Here is a 22,761-nt window from a genome sequence, read left to right on the forward strand (position 1 = left end):
ATCCAAAGCCTCCACAATGAAGTGGGGCTGGTGAATGGGGGGCCTTGGACCGTATACTCCATGTATGGCTTCTGGGCAGCCAGGACCCCTAGTGAGCTCTCCATGGATGGGCCAGCTCCCTGCCCAGGTGGCACTGGTTATAAATAGGCCACCGGCAGTGGGAGGCTGGCACAGGGAGGCTGGTAACCAAGTGTGGCATTTCTAAGACAAACACAGGTGACCCAGTCATCCGGAGTCTTTGGCCACACTGCTGTCCTGCTGGCAGAGGACAGCCCACCCCAGGCCTATGGCCCCCAGTGCCCCTCCACCAGCCCAGCTCACCCACTGCTGCCTGTACTAGTGTCCCTGCCCTGGGCTCAGCTGGCTCTGGGGGCAGGTGGGAGATGGGCTTCCCATGACCACCCTGGGGACCTTGTGCTAAATGCTTTGCTAGCCTGGGCTCCTCCCAGCTGTCCTGGGAAGTGGATTTTAAGCACCTGGCTTGCCCAAAGCCCCATAGATGAGTGGTCAAGACCGAGAAGGATGTAGATGCCCTGATGTCCCCTGTCCCTTGGGCTCTGGCTTCACGGACATTGGTTCGGCTGGCCTGGGCTGGGCTGGGCTTTCTGCTGGACCTGTAGGGGAGGCCTCCTGGTCACTCCCAGCCCAGGGCACCCACCCGCTACCTTCAGGAGGTCTGAATGGGGCCTGGGTGGAGCGGGGGGCGGGGGGGGGGGGCAGAAGGGATTGGTGCTGTGGCCTCCAGTGGCCTGTTCCCTCCTCCTGCTTCCAGGCAGGAAATAACCCTGGCAGCTGGGACTGAGGCCTGAGACAGATTCCGAAGCTCTTGGCGGGTGTTTCTGCACATCTGGAGCCGCATTCCCTCTCTCTGGGCCCCGGGGAGCCCTGTGTGAGGCTGCAGCTGTTTGGTGGCCACTCTCCCCATCTCCAGGCTTCCACGATGAGCCTGGGTTGGGAACATTCTCCCATCACCAGGTGTGCTTGGTGGTGTCTTTCTCAGTCACGGGTGGGGGTGAAGGGTTGACCCCTGTAGTGCCTGGCAGGCTGCTGAACGAGACGCACACGCCCAGCCTCACATCTCACACATGCACACACACGTATGCACAGACAGGGCTACAGATGTGCATGCACGCGCGCGCGCGCGCACACACACACACACACACACACAGCTACACGCGGACACCATTCACACACGCTGCTGCTCAGACCCCCACCCCACAGGCCTTCCCAATAACCCCCTGGCCTGAGCGGCTGGGGGTTTCCACAACAGGCACAGGGGCCCTGGCACCGGCTGGGAGGCTCCTTCCAGAAGAATCCCTGCCTCTTCCTCCAGAGGGCTAAGGAGCCAGAGCTGCTCCCACTGAGAAGAGGCAGAGGGAGGCCGGGGCAGGGCTCCCATTTGCTGAACGTGCCCCAGTCAGGCTGGGCTCTGCTCTCCCTGCACATCACCCCCTGGGTCCTCACAAGCACCCCCCCCCCCACCTATGGGAAGGCCACTCGAGGCTTAGAGCTGGCAGCCTGCGTGAGCCAGATAGAGGGCAAGCGGGCTGCTGGCTGGGGTCTCCCGGCCAGGACATGGAGCCCGGGCCCTGGGAGGGAAGGGGTGTTCCCTCCAGCCAGCAAGTCATTAGGAGAACCCGAGGGCTGGGGTACACGCAGGTACTGGCACCCGGGCGAGACGGGAGTGCGGGAGGGCCCATGGAAGCCTCTGGCCCCCCACCCCGTGCCCCACAGGAAAGCAGCCCCCCGAGACAAATGACGACCCGGGGCCAAGGTCCAGTCAAACAGCAGCTTTATTAGTGACGCTGGATTCCGTACACACCGTGCACGCGAGCATCCCCTCGGGAGTGCCTCCAGCGGGAGGGACGGCACTGGAGTGGTATAAGTGAAGCTTTGGTGTGTAGGTTTTCAGGAGAGAGCACAGGTTAACACCGCAAGACGAACACTTCACACAACACCAGCTCTCAATGTGGATTGGGTTTTTGGCCAAGGGGGTAAATTCTAAGTGACTAGACACCGGGGCCGCCGCAGACCTGGCGCGGGAGGGGGCGCCTAGGGCTGGGGCTCCGCCTGGCCCTGCCGTTTTGCCTTCATCTGCAGGTACCGCCCTTTGCCTTCCTCAAAGCGCTTCTTCTCGTCCTCGGTCTCGGGCTGTGGACCACACACAGACACAGGCAGGTTAGAGACGCCACGGCACCCCGAATGCGGGCCATGGCCCGGGCCCTGCCCCGGGGGGCCCCCCCGAACACCCCACCCCGGCTCTGCTGGCGGCCTGGGGCTGCCCGGGGGCCAGGCACTGACCCGGGGCCCCGCCTTCCTGCCGGGCGGCCGAGAAGACCCTGGGAAGGCGTCCCTGTACGGATACCAGCGTCACGGGTGCCTCCACGCCACCCTCCACATGGCAGGTGGAATCCCAAGCCCAGTGCCTCTTTGATAATGAACCTTAGCTGGAAATGCACTTGATAAAACCTGGGAGGGAAGGCCTAGAGCAGGGCCGAGTGTGAGGAAGGAAGGGGGTCCCCGCTGGTCCAGTCCCAGGGAGCGCCAGCTGCTCACAGTCCCCAAAGGGAAGTGGAGACAAGCGCTGTGCCGGCTGGGTGACCTCGGGATGGCCACTTCGCTGGGCCGGGAGCAGTAGTGACGGTTGGGTGGGCAAAAGCCCTGGACGGCACAGATGACCGGAAGAGGCGCCTCGGGTCCTGGTAGCCCCTTCTCTGCATTTCTTTCCTCTGAGCGACCTAAGAGGCCACGTGCCCCTCCTCGGGGGGCAGAGCCCCCTCACCGGCCAGAGGGAACGGGCCGGAGGCTGGGCTTTGCCCGGGAAGTCTCGGTTCGTGCCTGCCCACGTGGCAGGATTAGGAACGGCGCCCCCTTCCGCTCTCAAGAGTGGCCTGGCCGCTAGGCGCGGAGACCACCGCAGCAGCTCAGGCGGTCACTTCCCGGGACCCCATCTGTCCCCCTGCAGAGTTCTCTCTGGCCCAGCCCCGGTCAGGAATGCAGGTTTAAAGCGCTCTGCGGATGCCCCCGGGACATTTCCTTGCGGTACCCTGAGGGTGTCTGAAAGGCAAAGAAATGGGGCAGGTGCCCTCCATCCACGACTGGAGCCCCAGCACCTATTTTTAGGCCCAAGTGTTTTACAGGCAAATGGTATATTGGCAAAAGAGAGAACAATCAGCTGGAGGATGGAGTGTCAGGTTAAGCCAAATACTTCCTCCCCCTCAGCCGCCTCTGAAATTGTTCGCTAAATGTCACCAGGTGTAAACTGTCAAAACCTTGTGGCTTGGAGCCAGCGGAACTTTCGGGTATTTAAAGAACTAGGCTCGTGCTCCTCGGAGTGGTTCCGGTGCCTGTTTGAAAAGCACACACGGAAAGTGGCTTTTCCAAGACACTTTATTGAGGAAGGCGCCCCTGCGGCTCTGGTTTTCTCTCTGGCTGACTTTTTTTAAAAGCGAAATTTGAGGCCATGCAATCTGACCTGAAAGAGCCCAGGGAGACAAAATGTTCTCTCCGTTAGAGCAGGCAGTGCTAACGGGGAGCTTCCTGGGGACAGGAGGGCCGGGGGCCCCGTCCCTGTTCCTGAAGGCACCCCACAAACACAACGCCGCATCCAGCTGAGCCCGGCTTCTGTGCAGCCCAGGCGGGATGTGTCGGTCGGGGGCTTCTCCAACGCCTTTGTGTGCGTAGGTCACCCGGGTTCTGACCCGGTGGGTCTAGGGGCCAGGGGCTGAGACGCATTTCTAATAAGCATCCAGGTGATATGTGGCCGCTGGCCTGTGGCCCGCTCTGCCCCCCTCCATCCATCCCTGCACCAGATGGGGGACAGCCAAAGAGGCCAAGAATGCAAGGTCAAGGCCACTGGGCTGAAACAGTTGGGGGCCTTTCCCCCCCCCACCCCCCCCCTGTGGAACGTGCTTGGCGTGGCTGAGGAATCCTGTGACTCCCATCCATCTGCGGTGGCCAAAGGCCACGGCTTGGGAGGGCGGCACGGCTGGGCCCCTCCCGCGGGGGAGGGACTGCGGTCAGGTTTCCCACCGGCCTCGCAGAGGACCCGCTCATGGGCAGTATGTTTGGGTCCTGGAGCTGGGAAAGGGGACTGGATGAGGGGGAAAGCAGATGGAGAGGCGGTGGGCTGGGCCATGTGCCGAAGGCCCTCCCTCCAGCTGGTAGCGTTCCCATCCCTGGGGCAGGGGAAAGAAGGCAAGAGGCTTGGGAAGAAAAGAACTTCTCAAAAGCAAAGGCCACGAGCAAGGCAGCGGGCCGTTTGCAGAGCCCAATGGAGCCAGGTCCTGCCTGATGTGAGGGGCCCGTTTCTCTAGCCCACCAGCGTTTCTGGAAACTGGCAGGCGTGGGATTCACGTGAGGAACTTGGTCCCCAAGTGCCCGGGTCACCAGCCAAGGGCTCTCAGGGCTCAGAAGAGTAGGGGGAGGTCCGGGGGGGGGGGGGGGCGCGGGAGGCAAACGGAGCCATCCTCTGGGGGGTCCTAGAAGGTGGGCAGAAATGGCCCACCGAGGTCAAGCCCCTGGGCAGCAGCGCCACCCTCTGCAACCATCTCTCTGTCCATCTGTCCGCCCGTCTTTCTGTAGCTCCCTCTGGACCGTCCACACCATGCACTTCGGTTCCTTCCCTCGAGGACACGCATCATGGTTCCATTTGTGTTAATGGCGCTAGCTGCAAATCTGTAGCGGGAGTGGGGTCTCCATAGCCTCTGTGCCCCACCCCCAGCCTTGACGTCCCCACCTCTGGAAGGAAGATGTAGCATTCTTGAGGGATGCTGGCCAAGTGGGTGCGGGAAGCTGAATGCTAGCTGCCGGCTCACAATAAGCTGTGCGCATAGGGCCGCGGCTTTGAAGATCTTGATGTTACATAAATCTGTTCGACTTTGTTGAATCGGTGACCTCCCAAACGGATCTGGCCAAGGACCCCTCTTCCTCAGGAGCCGCACGACCACCTGGGGTTGGCCGAATGGCCGGGTGCTGCCTACGCTCTCCCGCTACCAGCATGTGGCATGCGCCTTCAGAGCTGTCCCCATAGCCCCGGAGGATGCCTAGATAGACCCTGGTCAGCGCCACCCAGCCTGTGGAATGGGCTGGCCCGCATCGGGACCCCCACCACACTGCACACCCTTCCTGGAGTGGCCTCTTCATCCTGCCCCGCAACCCCGCCCAGCCTCCTCTCTGGAGCCAGGGCGAGGGGCCGGCCAGTCTGGTTTGAATCTGGCTTCGCCGCTTGCCCGTCATAAGGCTCGCAGACTCCCCTAAACCGTCCTCTATAAAATGGACCCGTACCCACCCTACCGGGTCGCTGGGGACACCAAAGTCCTGCTAGCCGTCCCCAACGAGAGGGCGACAGAAGCCCCGCCCACTTCACGTAGGAGTCCCATTTCCATGAAACCTTTAGGATAATCACGCCCACGCAGAGAACACGGGTTAGTGGTGCCAGGGGCTGGGGGAGGGCTGACGATGTTCTAAACTTGATTGTGGTGATGGCTGTGTGTCTCTGTGAACGCACTAACACCCACCGGACTGTCTACGGTACGTGAAAACCGTACGGCGTGTAATTAGATCTGCAGACGACCAGAGGTGAACACCCTCCTCACAGTTCACAGAAAACCAAGAAGGTCCGGCACGGAGATGCCTCCCACCCAAGTCCTGGCACACAAGCGGGAGCGGCGCAGAGGAAACGCTCACTGAATTAAGCCCGGCGCTTTCCCTACAGCGGCCGAGCCAGCACGCATTCATTCATTCATGCATTCATTCCTCCCTCGTGCGCTGCTCTGGGCCGGGTGCACGGACCCTGTCTCGGGAGCCGACGGAGTAGCCGGCAACACACAGAAGGCGAGGCAGATTATCCGGTACGCCGAGAAGTGACAGTGACACGGCCGCACTACAAAGTCAAGCAGCACGAGGGGGTCTCAAGGGCCAGGTGCTGCCGGGGAGACTCCAGAGTGGGGGGAGCAGCCGAGTGGGTGCCAAGGCACATGGGGGTTGCTGGGAGGGTCCCGATCCACGGAGGTGTGCGGGTCACCTGCCAACGGCAACTGTGGCTGTCCTCCCCATCTGGTCAGGCGAGTGGCGGTGACAGGACCCGCTCAGCAGAGTGAGCCACCACACGGGAAGGGCCTCCTTGGGGAACAGCAGGGGCAGAGTCCCCGGATCACCTCGGGCACCTCATCTGTGGAGTGGGAAGCTCCTAGACCCTCCTGTCTGTGTGGTTACAAGGAGCAGGGGCAGCACCCATACCCTCTCCAACCCAAGGCCTCAACACAGTGGCCCCCGTGAGCTGCCCGGGTAACCTGCCGCTGGGGCGGGCATCCATCTGGATGCCCTTCCAGGCCCTTCTAACACTGGGCAATGCTGGGGTTACGCTCAAGAGCCTGCTGCTGGGGCCACTGGTCCTGCAGAAACTGTGAGAAGGAAGGCCGGGCCCCCAGGCCAGCAAGGGGCTGTCCAGAGTCCAGTCCACTGGTAAGAATAAGCCGGTGACAAAGGACAAAGGGCTCTTTTCTCTCCCAGATACACACTGAAATACTCAGAGGCGATGATGCCGTCTCAGATCGGCCTCCACCGGCCTGGGTGGTGGGGTGGGCAGGGTATATACATGAGCAAGACTGGCCCCGTGTCGATAGCCACTTAAGGGTTCTTTCTTCTCTTTACTTTTGCATTTATTTTTCTATAATTAAAGGTAAAAACAGAAAACCAACTAGACCCATGAGGGCAGCTGCAGGGACCCCTTCTCCCTTCCCTGGGCACAAAGAACTTCAAGTCACACGCAGTCAGTTGAGGGACTGAATCTGGTGTTGGAGGGGAACTGCCCCTCCCCCCCCCCCCCCCCCAGGCTCTATCTCCCTGCGGCCCCCTCGCCCGCCTCCCCACCTGGCACCTTCCTCCGGCCCAGAATCATATCTGCGGTGACCCAAGTTAACCCACGCGTCTGTGACAATATCCCTCCGACTGCCCAGGTGAACCTTGTGCGGTGACCAAGCGTGGAGCCCTCCCACCCCTTCTCCCACGTGGGCTGTGCACAGGGGGCCAACCTGGGGCAGTTCTCAGAAGTTCTCTGGGCAGCGGCTTCTAGGGAACGGCCTACACTGAGCCCCAGCACGTGCCAGCACCACGCCAGCTCGATACAGTCTGCACGGCAACCCACAAGGAGCACCAAAGTCATTGCGGTTTCTCTTTCACCAACGAGGACCCCAGAGGGAGTGGGTGGCTTGCCCAAATGGCATCTGGTAAGCCGCAGAGCCTCGATTTGAGCCTGGGCACTGCTGCCTCGATTTGAGCCTGGGCCAGGCCATCCCATGCCAAGGGGCGCTTATCCGTGGGCTCCCCGGCAGGCAATGGGGAATATTGTGACCCTCCGACGTTGCCCAGAGTGAACCTGGAGGCCCCCAGGGTGAAGGCCCCTTCTTGAGCTGGTGCCAGCCTGCCAGCCTGCCGGGGGCCCAGGGTCAGGGGTGTGCTCCTGGCCCAGCCCCTCACCCCAGCCTCGGAGCTAGGCGCCTCCCCAAGAAGCTTCTCGAGCTCTTGTGGGAGAGGGCGGAGGTGCGGTGCACTTTCTCTTGTCCGGCTCAGGTTCCAACACCCAGTCGCCCCCGTGAGGGTGAGGCCAACCCACGGGGCTGACGGGGCCCGGGTTTACCGAGGCGCACCATAAGCAGCCAGGGCATCTTCCGGATTTCCACAGACACGAGCAGTGTGCCGCCCTTCTGTCACATTCAGGGGAAGCCGGAGTTGGGGCTGTCGTCCCATGTTTCACCCCATGCTTCCCCTGCACTCACGAGGAATCCTCTCTCTAGTTCGTCAGCTTCGGGAACGTCTGTACAGACACATCAGAGTCGCGAGCCAGGGGAGCATCATGTTGGGTCCTCCTCAGGGCCAGGGCTCGGGAGGCGAGCCAGGCGCCCCGGCACCAATCCCAAGGGGGCGCTCACCCCCGGGGCCGTGCACGTGCAGGGTGGCACCCTGCTGGCCTCCCCTCACCCCCCTGGGCCCGACGTGCGGCTGTGATGATCCAGTCTAGCAAGGATTTCTAGAGCTCCGGCTCCGGTCAGGCCTGAAGCCCGCCCTCCACCAGACTGCCCCCGACCACTGCAGCTACTTACCCCTCAGCAGCCAAGAGGCCATCAGGGGTTCCAGAATGTGTGTGCCAGATGCTCCGGACGCTTCTCTCACTAGTTCAGTCAATGCGTGCCCGGAGGAGGGGCAGAGGCCGAAGCGCAGATGATTCCCGTCGACGCTGCTGGCACAAAACACGGTAAATTCTAGCGTCCACTCGGTGGAGGGAGAGGCCAGTGCACAGCACCAACGTTCAATATTCCGCAGCGAAGTCATCAGCCGGGATCTGCCCTCAGACAGAACGAACGCTGACTCGTGATGGATGTGCGGGCAGCCGGCCAGCTCAGCGAGGCCTCAGAGGAAGGGGCCAGCTGAGGGCTCATCTCTCTTCTGGTCTCGGGATGACGGCATGTGCTGAATGTTCTGGGCTCTGTAGAGCCCCACCAGGCCTAGGGGCAGTGTCTGGCTGACATCAGGCATCGAGCACCCCCCGCCCCCGCCCCGTGAGCGCTGCGCCCTGTCCCCCGGCTGCCCAGGAAGGTGTCCAGCCAGGGCAGGGATTTATAAAGACGGTCAAGTCCCCTCACGGCCATCCGAGGGGGAGAGGGAAGCAAACAGAGGTGGGCAGGGCAGTGCTCGGCATTCTGTGGCGGCACCGCCCCGGCCCCGCGGGCCAGAGGACGGTCGGCCGCCCCAGGCCGTGAGTTCCAACAAACAGCCCTCCCAGCCAAGTGACTAAGAGGGGCCACCGCTTCCCTGCCGGGTGTGAAGCTGACACAACGAGACAGATGGCTGCCTGCGCGGCCCCCACCCAGCCCACGGCCCGGCTGCCGCCTCCCTGCATCCCGTCTCCCTCCATCCGGCAGAGTAAATAAATACATAAGTTGTTGGCTGTTGCTGTTTTTAATGGAGGGCTGGGGGCGGCGGGGAGAAGGAAAAAGCTCCTCTGCGGGAAACCACATTTGCCTTCAAGGGCGTGGAGCTGCCGGCCGGGAGAAGGGCGCAGGACCACAGGCCAGCAGCGCCACAGCCCGAGCACACGCCCGCGCCTTGGAGGGGGGGAGGCTCAGACCCGGTGCATCCTCTCCCATGGGTGCGGGGAGGTGCCTGCCTAGTGGAGGGGACGGTGGAGGGGTCGTGAGGAAGCCAGGCTCTGGGCTGCAGGGATGGCCCCCAGCTTCCCAGGGCAAGGTTATCACACCTGTCGACCAGCGACCTGAGGAGGTGACACGGCCGGGTGTTCTCTGTACACGTGCCTGGGAGGTCCTCGTGTCACAGACAGCCTCAGAGACAGAATGCGCCAACTCCCAGCACTGCCCGGGGAGGAGGGCGGACGGCTCCGGGGGTCACCTAAGGCATCAGGCCCTTTGGAACTTCACACCCAGCCAGAGACACGGGGGTCATTAGTGCCCCTGCCCCTCTGCTCAGGGAGCCCCAACGGCCCCCGCCCGCTGGCTGCAGGGGCCGCAGATCTGCGTCCTCTCCCTCCTGCCAGCCGCTGTCTTCCGGGCTCCTTTCCACCGGAGGAAAGCCTGTGGCTCTTGGAGCCTAACAGCGCAGACCAAATGTTTTCCAGTTTGCAATTTTCTGTGCCGCGAGCACACACATTTGGAACTTGGCACGGAGGGCGAGTGACTAACTTCCACTCGCGGTAAAATCAATAGCTTGTCCTTTTTGTAATTAACGAATGTCTGGTGCGAAGAGGGTTTCCAGTGGTGACAGAACAGCTTCCTGCGAGCCTGAGGGACACAGACGTTCTTAATTAGGAAGCCGCGCACGCTCCCTCTCCCGTCTTCATAATGGGAGACAGGAGTGTTCTGGGGACAATTGTGCAGGCAGTCAGGATGTCTTCTGATGACTGGGGCCACTCAGCATGGCCTCGTGGGGGGCCCCGTGTGTGGCCAGGCAGGGATGAACTTGGCATCCGGGGCCCCTAGCCTGGCAAGCAGCTGTGTCCCCAGAGCGCGGCTGCACCCACAGATGCGACCTCAGCAGGCCGGGCGGGCAGCAGAGTCCCTCACCGCCCTGCCTGATGGCCCACGTGGGGGGCTCCCCACGACCGCCTCCAGTGATGGCTCCAACGGTGACATTGCCTGTGTCAGGGCCCCTCACCCGGCGGCACGGCTCAGCCTCGGGAACGACGGCTATGCTGTGCAGAGTGGCCGTGGACTCCCCTCTGAGAGGGCCCGGGAGCTGGGGACATCGGGGAAAGGCAGCGAAGGATGACGGCTCTGGTACAGGAGGCAAAGCAGGACTCGATCATATCGGGCGGCTTCTCCTCAGCTTCACCCAAGACACAGGGGTGGTGGGGGGGTGGGGTGGGTGGGGGGTGGAGGTGGTCACAGCACTCACTCCTGAGCCAGATGCGTTGACACGGCTGTCCCCACCGGACAGCAACGATAAAGATCGCAACTGCCATTCGCTGAGGCCGGGCCTGGCCCAGGAGGCATTTGCCGAATGAATGAATGAACGAATGATCGAACAAATGGAAGAGTGAAACAAAAGAGCCTTGATTCCAAACTGGCGTGGTGTTTGTGCTAAAGATTCAAACCAGCGGCTTTGCTCCAATGACACGCAGTCAGACGCCTTCCGTTCCCAACCAACTCAAGAGCTCAGACCCCTGAGGGGCTCAACAGGAGCCCCCGGTGGTGACAAAGGCATGACGGGGAGCGTCCAGCGCAGCTGGGCGTGGATAAAGTCCCCGAAGAAGCACCTCCCTCCGGCTGGCGGTTCCGACTCACTGTAGCCCGAGGCCGCGCGTGCGTGCAGGGAGGCCCCTCTGCATCCTTCCTACCACTGGGGGCTCCAGAGCCTGCTTCTCACCTGGACCTTTGAGTACAGGGTTCAGGAGTGTCCCTGGATTCAGCGGGCCTTTGCCACCTTGCGGAGAAAGCACGGTGCCAGTAAGAAGCAGTGTTTCTTACACCATCAGGGGCAGGCGGGTCTGTGTTCCCCCGCGGGACAGACCGGCCACGAGCTTGTCCTGCTGAAATCCCCTTCCTCGGTCCTCCAGCCCTGGCCCCCGTCCGGTCCCAACCACCTTCACAGGCCTCTTCCCTCACTTACGTTCCAAGGTGGCCGCAGTGGAACCTGGGGCGCCCTGACCAGCGGGGGTCCCCCCCCCTTTCCCCAGGAGACTGCACCTCGGCCAGTGTCGCCCACGGGCCTCCCCTCCTCCAGCCGCCTTCCTGGTGCCACCGGAGTCAGGCCTCACCGTGCCCTCCGAGAGCCTGCTTCTGGGTTCTCACACTCGAGAGAAATTAAAACAGCCAGGGGTCACCCGGATCTGAAAACATCACAACAAAGCAACGAGACCAATGTTTCCAGAGTAGAACCTACGAGCGTTTTAACAAGAAAAGGTGTATCATTGGTGCCGTGGGCCCTTCCTTTCGGGTAGCTGGCTGTTGAATGTTAATGGGAGGGTGGTCTCCAAAACACTTGCTGTTCCGGCAAAGGGCCCAAGGCGGACCGGCAGGGACACGGTGGGGCTTCAGGGGACATCTGCAGGCGGCACGGGTAAAGGCGGTTGGAGGAAGAGCAGAGGGGAAGGCCGCGCTGGCGGGGACTGCCCCCTCTCACCCACACCCCCGGGTCTCACAGGCCACTAGGAATTTCCCAGCACCAACCACTGAGGTGACAGGAACGGCTTGGGGATGCGGGCATTTTCCCACCACGAGACAGCGTCCCTGTGAAGCGTCCGGAACCAAGCGAGAGAAGGGATCGAGAAGCTTCATGAAGTCCAGTCCCTGACTCACCCCTGCGCAGGGAGGGGCAGGGAGAGGCAGCAGGGAGCACAGGTTCCCTCAGTAACGTGGCTTCTCACACCCTTCGAGAACAGCACCAATCCCGCCGCACTACAGTACGTCTGAGTTTCTTCAATTAGGGAGCGAGTGAACATCATTCTAGGACGTTGAGTGTCCAGGACGCTGAGGGGCCCCCCAAGCTGTGCCACTGGGGACCCTGCCCATGACGGTCCCTGGGTGAAGACCCACTTTCCTACAACCTGGGGAAGTGATGTGTGCTCCCTTGCTGCGTTGGGCTGTGCAGAGCAGGCCCGGCCGCGGTCAGGAGTGGCAGCTTCCTTAGCCTCCTTAGCTGTTGATGCTTCGTCTCAAGGAACGGGGCCATCGGGAGGACCCCAGCCCCCTGCCTGCATGCCACGTGCCTGGGGTCCGGCAGGACACGGATGTCCTCTTCAGGGCAAAGGAGCCGGGAGCCTCCCAGTTAGGTCATCTCTGGGACAATTCAGAGAGGTCCTGCAGAGTAACTGCTCAGCCCGTGATGGCTCCAGTGGGGAAATGGAGGCTCGGGGGCGGAAAGGGAGCAGTCGTGGCTGGGGTTCAAGGTCCTACACTAGGTCCCTTGGACCAGATCAGCCATGTGACTTCGGTCAAGTTACCTCCCACCTCTGTCACGGTCACCTGTCTGCAGGATGGCAACAACCGAGCCTGACCCCCAGTGTGGGGGATCCGCCAGCCCAGAAGTGAGTCGGCACTCCGTGAGCTCCAGCTGTCACCTTCCCAGGTGACAGGGACTGGCCCTGCCTGGACACTGGCCTAGGGGGGCACCCCCGGCCCCTAGAGTGGGTGCTCAGTAGGCGCAGAAATGGCTCCCGCCTGAGCGCACGTTCTCCCCGTTCTCCGGCTGGGGCGAGCCTCGCTCGGAAAGCAGACAGGCAGACTGTGCTTCGCTGCCTCCTGTTTCAACCCAGAAAATACTTTCTTGTCACTTCAGTGGCTGACGACGGAGGCCTCTGCGTCTAGGCCCCGGCACGCTGAGTGACAGCCTGGTGAGCCGGGAGGCGAGAATCCACCAGCACCAGCCAAGGCCGTCTGCGGCGGGCCAGGCTCACTCGGTGGCTTGGGTTTTCTAGGAGCAGAGCAAACCGGCTTCATACCCTCCGCCCCATGTGACGTGGCTCTATAGTCGGGCCTCAGTTCGCTGGGGAAAAGGTTCCTTTTCCAGGGGCGCCTGGGTGGCTCCATCGGTTAAGCGTCCGACTTCGGCTCAGGTCATCATCTCGTGGTCCGTGAGTTCGAGCTCTGTGTCGGGCTCTGTGCTGACAGCTCAGAGCCTGGAGCCTGCTTTGGAGTCTGTGTCTCCCCCTCTCTCTGCCCCTCCCCTGCTCATTCTCTGTCTCTCTCTCCCCCTCCTTCAAAAATCAATAAACATTAAAAATAGTTTTTTTTTTTAAAGAGAAAAGAGTCCTTTCCAAATGATCCACAAAGCAGCTGTATTCGAGGGTTCTCTCAAAACGTGCACTGCCTGTGTGCCGGGCTGGGTTCCCCCTTGTCCTGCCACCCTGCCCCGTGTCAACACACCCCGGTCACCGCAGGCCAGCACACAGCACCCCTGGCACCCCACCCTCCACATTCTCCAGCCACACCTCCTGTCTCCCCGGGGCCCTTGGGGGCAGCAGCATCCGCATCTGAACCAGAGAATGGGAGGCAGGCGGGGGCCCCAGAACAGCGCTCCCTCCCTTCAACACAGAAATAATTTGGTTCTCCAGTTTCTAAAAAGAAACTGCTGGGACCAACCTGGTGTCAGGTCCCCAGGAAGCCACCCTAGCGGTTGCCACGGTGTCTCTCTGCCCAGGCCACCTTTGCAGCCCTGCTCAGGGCCATCTGGGGCGTGCCCTCCACCCCTGACGTCAGGGTGCATGGCCACAGACAGGCCTTCAGAGGCAGGCAGGGCAGCAGTGGGGCCTGGGCCTGGCGTCCAGCCCGGCAGCCCAGCTCCATACTCCACATCTGCCTCTTTAATGGTTAGCCTGGAAAGTGCCGGCAGCTGCTGAGCACAGCCGCCCCAGAATAAAATATTCATCAAGAAAAACTCCAAACAGCAGCGCTGCCTTCCGTGTCAGCCGGTCCCTGGGGATGGAAGCTAAAAATAGCTGACAAGGGGGGGCGGGCAGAGAGGGGAGGAGGCCGAGCGCCCACCACGGGCACAGGCACGTAGGCTGTGCGGAGCACACGCGTGTTCTGGGAGACAGACGGCACTGTGTCAGCGGGCCTCGAGTGCGCGCCCTGGAGGACAGGCCGGGGCTCCCTCCCTGCCACGGGGTGGGCCCCAGGACGCCTCAGTGAAGAATCAAAGACCATCTTTAATTCTGAAGAGATAACAGCCTGGATCAACGTGAGGCAGGAAGACACGGCCATCGCTAGCTGCTGGCCCCTCAGACTTAGGGGATTCGGTCACGTGCTCTTTGTTCAAGCAAGTGTCTTTCCCCACCGTCCCGCCGCAACCCTGCCGGGCACCAGCACCTCCTCCTCTGGGCTGGCCCCCCACCGATGACGGACATCCCCGTCCCCCGTCACAGGTTTCTAGAAAGGGCACAGGCAGCTTTCTGCGCACACAGGGTGGCCCAGACCCGGGACTGTTTCCTGTGTCCACGAAGGTCTTGGGTACCCACCCAGGGGGCCTCCTTGACGGCAGGCCACTCTCCATGGCAGACTGGACTTCCGGGGAACCGAGGCCCTCCTCCCGGCTGCAGCCCTGGTCTCCCCAGCGGGCTGAGTTCTGGGGTGCATGTGGCATGGGGGCAGCAGGGGCGGCCTCAGCACCTCCCATCAAGCCCACAGCAGCTGCCGGGCTCAGGAGCGGGCGAGCCTTACAAATCGGCTCTAGCTGGCACTTCGGACTGTGCCAGAAAACCCTGTCAATTTGCATTTGCTCAGAATGAGCCTTTGCAAGATGAAGATGGGCCGACTCCTTGCCTGTCCTTACTCTCCTACTCACTTGGGGAGCCCCACGGGCCCCTGGCCACCCCTTCAGCTGACAGGGGAGGAAAGGGCCCCAGTGGTCCTGGGGCTGGGCCTGGCTGGGACCCGCTGGGTGGCCTTAGATGTGTTCCCGCCCCTTCTCTCCCGTGACAGGCAGCTGGCCACTGCCCCCAGCCCTCCGGGTCCCTGGTTCCTTTTATCCAGATAGTCTCTGGGAAATGGATCCCCCCCCCCCCCCAACCCCAGGCCCCTGTCCACAAGGCCACCATGGAAGGAACCTACCTAGGGAACAACAGTGAATGCTGACCGCCCCCCTCCTGCTTCTTCCCTCATGACCCCCGCCAGGAGGGCTCCAGAGGGTTCCAGGAAAGGACAGCAAACAGCAGCTGACAAGTGTGGAGCTCCTCGTATAAACTAGCGCACAGGACCCTCACCCACCCTCTGTGGCGCGCGCTGGGGCCGTCGCCATTGTACAGGGGAAGAAACGGAGGCACCCAGGAAGCAGGAGTGCGCCGGGGTCCCTGCCCCGAACCCTGGCAGCAGGATGCCCACACCCGCGCGCGTGCCCTGATGGTGCGCGTGCGTCCGCAGCAGTGAGGGGAGGGAGCCCCTGTGGTGTTTAGGGACCGGCACTTGCCAAGTGTCCAGCGGGGCACTGACCGGCGGGGTGGAGGAATGTGGCTGGAGAAGCCAGCAAGCCCACGAGCCCCCACAGGCACCTTCCTGAGCCCCAGTCTGTGCTGGGCGTCCTGGAGTCACACATCAGGGCCGAGGCCGGGGCCGGATACCGAACGAATGCGTGTGCACCAGAGGATCCGAGATGGTGCCGTGTGCCCGGAGGTGGTGTGGGGAGGGGAGAGGGTCACCGGGCCGTGGGGCGGGGGTGGGGGAGGTGGGGTGGTCAGGCTTTATCTAGAGTGCGGAGGGAAGGCCACCTAAGCAGGAACTATCTGAGAAACCGTGGAAGGAGCTGGCTCTGCACCGGTCTGAGGGAAGGCATCCAGGCAGGGCAAGAGCAGGTACGAAGGCCCCGAGGCAGGAACGAGTCTGGGGGCTGAGGACAGAGCCTCACCGGACCCCGTGCTGAGGGTGCCAAGGCACCGGACCCCGTGCTGAGGGTGCCAAGGAGCTGCCGAGCAGATTAGGCAGGAAGGGGAGAAAATCTGATTTTGTTTCAACAAATCCACTTGGCTCTAGGGTATCAGACCGAGGGCGGCAAGAATGGAGGAGCCGGTGAGCCAAGGGCTGAGCAGGGATCCAGCCAGGGATGGGGCCCAGAGACAGCTGGGTGTGGGGGGCCGAGCAGGACAGTGGATAGGGGGGCCAGGCGGGTTCCCAGACTCACTGAGAAAGGGACCACAACACGTGAGGACGAGTGGGGTTTTGGGGGAAAGTTAATGAGTTCAATTCAGGATAAGTCACGTTTGAGGCGTGTGTGGAGACCCCAGAGAGACGCGGAGCTGGCAAAGTCAGCCGGGGAGTGAGCGGTGACCACAGCGATGCCTGCAGCATAGGGCCTGGACCCCGCCGCCCAAGGATGGGGACGGGCACAGGGACCCGTCAGGGCCTGGTGTTTAGGGGCCACGGATGGATGGTCTGGACACGGCAGTCCTGTGTCAAGGGAGCACAGCCTTCACCGAGGCCTGGTGCATGTGTCAGGTCGGGGAGACACAATGTGGTGTCCCTGGATCTGGCCACCCTGCGGAGCCCGGAGGCCAGAGAGAAGAGACGTCAAGTATTCGCCCGCGTGCGGCGGAATTCGGCATTTAGGATAAGGCACCGTGAGACATGGAAAAGGTGGGACACGGGTCTAGGCCAGCAGCGGGCAAGGCCTGCGTTTGGGGGCCACGAGGAGCAGGCAAGGTTCTGAGGAGACGTGGCCCAAGACCCAGAGACACGGGGCTGCAAAGGTCAAGGCCAGAAGTGGCCAGGAGTGGGGATCACGCACGTGGGCCAAGGGCCGGGTGGGGTGGAAGCCATCCTGCCAGCCTGGAGGGGGAGCCCGCAGAGCAGAAGGCATGTCCCAGCCGGCCGGGCGGAGTGGGAAACGTCCAGCTGACAAGGCCCACTGGAAATGGGGGGCTGGGGCCCGTCTGCCTGAGGGGGGCTCCCGCCCCAGCTCTTGCCTTCCTTCCTTTCAGCCCGGTGAAACCCCCTTACCCCTCAAGGCCAGGTTCACAGCCCTCCCCTTCGCAGCCGTCTCTGCTCTGTCATCGGAGACATCTCTTGACCCCACCTGACTCACTGGAGGCGCAAAGGCAGAGGGTGAAGCAGGGCCCTGTAGGCAGCCGAGGCTCCTGAGGACACGGCCACGCCAGGGGCCTCACCGCCACGGCGGCTTTGGCGAGCCCCCCCCCCCCCAAGCCTGAGTGCCACCCCCACGGGGCCTTGGGCGGGCCTCAGGCAGGCCACCAGCCAGGTGGTGAGGAAGCATGCGGGAGCCTGACTCCCAGCCCACGTGAGGAAGTGAGGTCTTAGCTGCAGCGTGTCCATCACAGAGGTTTCCGGTACCTGCTCTTCTGGAGGAGCAACCTGAGCGGGGACTGTGGGGGCTGCCAAAGTGCCAGGCGCTCGGAGACCCCACCCCGCCCCCTCACCCTCACCCCACGGAGGGCAGGAAGCCCCGACCGCGGCCCCAGGAGAAACCAGGAGCAGCCTGAGCAGAGGCTCCCCGCCCAGAATGACGGCAAGTCGTGTGCTGGACCCAAACCCAGGTGCCGCGGGACTGAACGTACGACCCTCCACAGGTGCCTCAGCCTTGCTGGCCCGGGGTGGGGGGAGGGGGACGGTCCTCAGCTGGTGACGGGGCGCAGAGGGTGTGCTAGCAGGTGCCTGGACACGCTCCAGGCAGGGCACTCACTGTGACTGGCATTGCTAAGGAATTCGTGAGGCTTACTGTAAGACCGTCACTGTCCTCCACGGAACTCTGGGAGTATCGTCCGCCCGTCCGTTCGTTTGTTCGATACGCAATTACCGAGCATCTCCCAGCCAAGCATCCTCACCACACACCCACACCTTCCCCATTCACCCACCTTGAACCTCTGCTGCTTCTGGCTCCCTGACTCTCAAGCAGCCCCGTGGTCAGCACTGGTCAAGGTGCTGGGATTCCAGCTCCGGACCCTTCGGTGCTGCGGTGGCAGCCCACGTGTGGGGTTGCGTGACAATGGCCCAGCCCAGACACCTGCCATCTCTCTCTGCGTGCCCGGGGCAGAGCCTGGCCAGGTGGCCGAGGCAGGGAAAAGGTCATGAGGTCCCGATGCCCAGCCCCGTGGCGTAGGGGTCTGGCCCGGTCCCCGTCGAGCAGGACGCACAGGCTTGAGAACCTGTCCCTCGGGAGGGTCCTTGGCCCCATTTTAGCTTGTGTGCAGAGCACTAGGAGCTCCGGGGCGCCGTGCTCACCCCCAAGAGAGCACCCCCGGGGCAAAGAGCTGGTGAGGAGGCCACCCCTGCCCCGTCTGCATGGACAGGGGAAGCCCCTCACGTTTGAGGGGCGGCGCAGCCAAGGACGCCTAGCCAGGGGGCAGCCAGGCCGGGGCCCTGCTCCCCAGAAGGGGCTCCCTTGACTCAGTCTCTCCTGGGCGCCCAGCAGGGCAGGCGGTCACTCACCACGAGCTGGGGCACGGGCAGCGACTTGCCCTCCTGGCTCAGGGACACGTAGGTGAAGAAGGCGCTGGCTGCCCGGTAGCGCTTTTGCGAGTTGTCCACCACGGGGTCGGCGTCCACCAACACCTCGATTTCCATGGACTTGTTGCTCGTGAAGGTCATGCGCCCGGAGATGGTGATGACGCACCCTGCAGAGCACACAGCGCGTCAGCGGAGGGCACAGGCGGGGCGGCCGGGTCGGGTGGGGAGGGCACAGGCACCGGGGTTACTGGGGGCGTTAGAAGACGCCTGGTTACGCGACATCACTCTAATGCTACGAGGACGTACAGATGACGAGACATCACAGCGCCTCATTAGTAGCGGCCCCTGCGGTCACTTTTCTCGGGAGCAGGTGTTCACTTTTGGCATCTAGGTGAGCAGTGAGCTGAGGGGTCGCTGGCCCCCTGCCCAAGCGTGGGTCTGTGCCCCCTGGGAGGGGCGGCGTCTGCTGGAAGGATGCCGGGGACACGCCTGCCCGAGGGCAAGGCCCCAACCTGCTTTCAGGTGGCTGCACGGTGAGCTGGCTCCGTCCCTCTTGCAGGAGCGTCGAGGCCGAGTCAGCCCACACCGTCTACACTGTGGCCTTACTGGTGCCACGCGGCTGCCTCCCCGTGTTGGGCCAAGCGCCACCGAAGAACCTCCTTCTACCTCCCCTGGTCCCTTCCGTGCTCCCCAGCCATCGTTCCTGATGCCGGTCTAGTGGCAGCCTCGAGTGCTTGGTAGGGCCAGCCGTCACGGTGACCGGGGTCCTACATCCCCCAGAGCCACTGTGCGCACTTTGGGCCCTGCCCTCCTACCCTTCTGCCCAGCAAAACTACATCGGCCCTGCCAGGCTCTCCGTCTCTCCGTGAGGCTCGCTCACGGGACCAGAGCTCTCCCCCGAGCCGCAGCCACTGCCTTCCCACAACACACCCATGGCTCTGTCCCTGGTCAGAGTCCCCAGGTGCTCACCACCTGCCTGTACCAGCGTGGTTTCGCCTGTTGACTGTGATAAAGTCCAAAGTCATACGTTCCCATGACACCGTGCCAGGTGTCCCTCTCTCTCGACTTCAGCCCAACCTCCCTGAGCTCCCCATGCCCCTTGGGTCACGAATATCCACCCTGGCAGCTGCTTCCTAACCTACAGTGGCTCTCTTGTTCGTGGGCCCTCACCTACCATCTAGCCTTGGCCCTGTATCTCCTGGAGCCCAGTCTTTTTCCTATGAACAGACTTGACTTGCCTCACAGGGTAACTACGGGGAAGCACGAGACGGGCCACATGCTGGCCTTGTGCCCAGTCGTTATTATCGCCAGTGGTGGTGCTCTGGACCATGAGGCGGCGCTAACCCTCGGGGACATCCAGGCGAAGGGAATATGCATGGCTTCCCCTCCACCAACATGTAGCCACAAGGGCTCCCCGACCCCCACGCCCCAGCATGGCCTCATTCCGGGCTGGGTTCAAGGAAATCCCTGCCCAGGTCTGGCGTGTAATGCTGAGTCCTGCTCCCTGGAAGTGCTGGCTGTGGGGACCTTTGAACAACCCCGGGGGAGCCCCGACATCCTAGCTCCAAGGAGACAGGCCCCACAAGACATGTTTAAAGACCCAGGAAGACGGACAAGTCAAGACAGCGTGGTGACTGTTAGAGGTGAGTGTGTGGGCAGACCAGAAGCAGGAGCAGTTATTCCATGTTATAAAGTACCAGAATGTTCCATGCCACATTCAGTTTCATACTTACAGGGAGTGCTTCATGCCGTGCACAGCCATTTCCGGGAGGGAAGGAAGGCCACATGGTCAGTAACAAGTGGCACTATGTGAGCTACAAGGGTAGAGTCGTGAACAGAGCACTCAGCATACACCTGTGCTGGGCTGAGACCAGGGAGCAGCACGTCAGGGTCAAGCGTCAGCGGGCAAGTCCTCCTGCCCTAGACGGAGCTGCCTATGTGACCAACAGGGACAGGCGACCCATAGGCTCGCCAGGCCCTGCCTGAATTATGGGAGCCTCAGACCCAGTGCACATGCAGGGCAGGTCGGGGGGGGGGGTATAGATGCCTCTCCTGGGGTCCCTTCTATCATATGTCCCCTCCACCCTCTGAGAATCTGTGCTTGCCATGTGTTCTCCAGAGAGAAACAGAACAGACTGATTTTGCTTAAGATTTCAGGGGTTCAGGAGACCCCTGAAGTGTCCTATCGTCCCCAAGTTGAAGGCCATGGGTTTTTTTTTTAAAGTTTATTTACTTCTTTTGAGAGAGAGAACATGTGCACACATGTGCATGTGAGCAGGGGGAGGGGCAGAGGGAGAGGAAGAGAGAAGATCCCAAGCAGGCTCCGAGTTGTCAGCACAGAGCCTGGCTTGGGCCTCGATCCCACGGACCGTGAGATCACGACCTGAGCCGAAATCAAGAGTCCTATGCTTAACTGACCGAGCCACCTGGGCGCCCCAGAAGGCCTTTTTTTTTTTTTTTAATTTATTTTTTATGAAAAAAATTTTTTTTTTAAATGTTTACTTATTTTTGAGAGAGACAGAGACAGAGCTCAAGCCGGGGAGGGGCAGAGAGAGAAGAAGACACAGAATCGGAAGCAGGCTCCAGGCTCTGAGCTGTCAGCACAGAGCCCGACGCGGGGCTCGAACCTACGGACAGTGAGATCATGACCTGAGCCAAAGCCTGACGCCCAACCGACTGAGCCACCCAGGCGCCCCAGAAGGACGTGTACTGAACGACCCCATAGGTGCACATGTTTGGAGGAGGGTCACGCCCTATGCCTGAGTGCACCTAGCACAAAGGAGGCACCCCAGACATGTCTGTGGGTCTACCACACCCAGCCAGGGGCTGTGTGACTTAAGGGGACCCGCTCACCTCCAGGGACCACCACTCCTATCTCATGTGGCCAGAGGTCACCCGGGGAGGGTGCTCACAGCCCAGAGCGTGGTGACAGCAGCCATCATGTGCAGGGTACTGGGAGACCCAGCACAAGGCTCAGCCCGGGCTGGCTCCCCCTTCCTGCCGATTCCTCGAGGCTCATGCAGGGTGGTTTCTCACTGGATCCTTCACCACGTGGAGGCCGGGCAAGGCTGGAGAGCCACCATGTCGACGTGGTTTACTGGCGAGCATGGGGCTTGGACACGAAGCCAGAGGCATGCTGCCCGAGTGGAGGCCAGGATGCCCAGAGATCTCACGGAGATGGGGCGGCGAGGCTCTTTTCCACAAGCTCTGGTTCATTCCATCTCTCCCCCAGTACAGGGGCAGGACCACCCGAGACCGGGAAGGACCCCAGCCTGTGCTCCCGTCCACCTCAACTTGCCTGGGAAACTGCAGAGAGGGGGGGCCTACCGGGCGCAGCAGTCACATGCTCAAAGGCTCTCCGTAGGGGGCAGCGGAGGCTGAGCATCCAAAGCATTGACACATTGCCTGGGGACTTTTCCACTAGGTCACACGTCCAAATCCACCCAGAGAGTGGCTTGTTTATTTAAAAGACCAGGCATGGGGCACCTGCATGGCTCAGTCAGTTAAGTGTCTGGCTCTGGGTCTCAGCTCAGGTCATGATCTTACGGTTTGTGAGTTCGAGACCCGTGTCAGGCTCTACACTGACAGTGCAGAGCCTGCTTGAGATTCTGTCTCTCCCTCTGTCCCTCTCCCTCTCATGTGTGCGTGTATGTGTATGCACGTGCACACGTGGGTGGTCTCTCTCTCAAAAAAATAAAAAAGACCAGGCATGACCAGGTCAAGGGGGAAGATGGCACCTGCTGCTGGTGCTGGGTGTCACAAGCCCACCTAGGACAGGCTCCTGGTGTCAGGGCCGCTCTCCTGGCCTGGGGGACGGAGGCCAGGAGGGCGCACGGAGGGCGCACGGAGCTGCTGAAGTGGGAACGGCCAGACGTTCTCAAAAAGCGTCTCCATGAAAGGCAGGCTCTCTGAGGCCCGGTGTGAGCCCTGGGTGGCCGGCCATCCCCGCAGGCTGCAGTGGCTGGGGAGGTCCCCGGGGGCAGGCAGCAAGCCGGGAGCCGCACTGTGCTGTGGCCTCATCTGCAAACAGGCACAGGAGTAACGTCTCTCGGGGAAGTTGAGGAAATGGTGGGCTGCAAATGCGGCCACGGGGAGGTCACCTCCCCACGTTAAGTATGTCATGGGGATGCAAGCCCAGGACAGAAATTTCCGGTAAGGTCTGAGTGTCCTTCCCTAACAGTCCTCCAGGAAAAGCCACCCCAAACCAAGCACAGAATGAGCCCACACAACGCCGTTAGTGTCTCGGGTGGAGATTTGTACCCACGTGGCGATGAGAAGTCAAGGTTAAAACAAATAGCGTTCTTCTTTTTCTGTAGCAGGCGCATTTACACTGGCCAAGATGCCACTTCTAACACTGTCT

General features: G+C 62.0%; 1 protein-coding gene across 6 annotated transcripts in view; it reads right to left on the reverse strand.

The window, feature by feature from the left end:
- Positions 1–1,775: 1,775 nt before the first annotated feature.
- ACOT7 (acyl-CoA thioesterase 7) overlaps positions 1,776–22,761 on the reverse strand; it is a 100,746-nt gene continuing 79,760 nt past the window's right edge. For all 6 annotated transcript variants that reach the window (XM_027060583.2, XM_027060585.2, XM_027060582.2 and 3 more), the window contains exons 8-9: positions 18,384–18,568; positions 1,776–2,151 (exon numbers count right to left, since the gene is read on the reverse strand). In XM_027060583.2, coding sequence (XP_026916384.2) covers positions 2,053–2,151; positions 18,384–18,568 — 284 coding nt within the window. In that variant the 3' untranslated portion in view covers positions 1,776–2,052. The remainder of the gene's footprint in view (positions 2,152–18,383; positions 18,569–22,761) is intronic.

This window comes from Acinonyx jubatus, chromosome C1, assembly GCF_027475565.1.
Source record: "Acinonyx jubatus isolate Ajub_Pintada_27869175 chromosome C1, VMU_Ajub_asm_v1.0, whole genome shotgun sequence".
NCBI classification, from domain to species: domain Eukaryota; kingdom Metazoa; phylum Chordata; class Mammalia; order Carnivora; family Felidae; genus Acinonyx; species Acinonyx jubatus.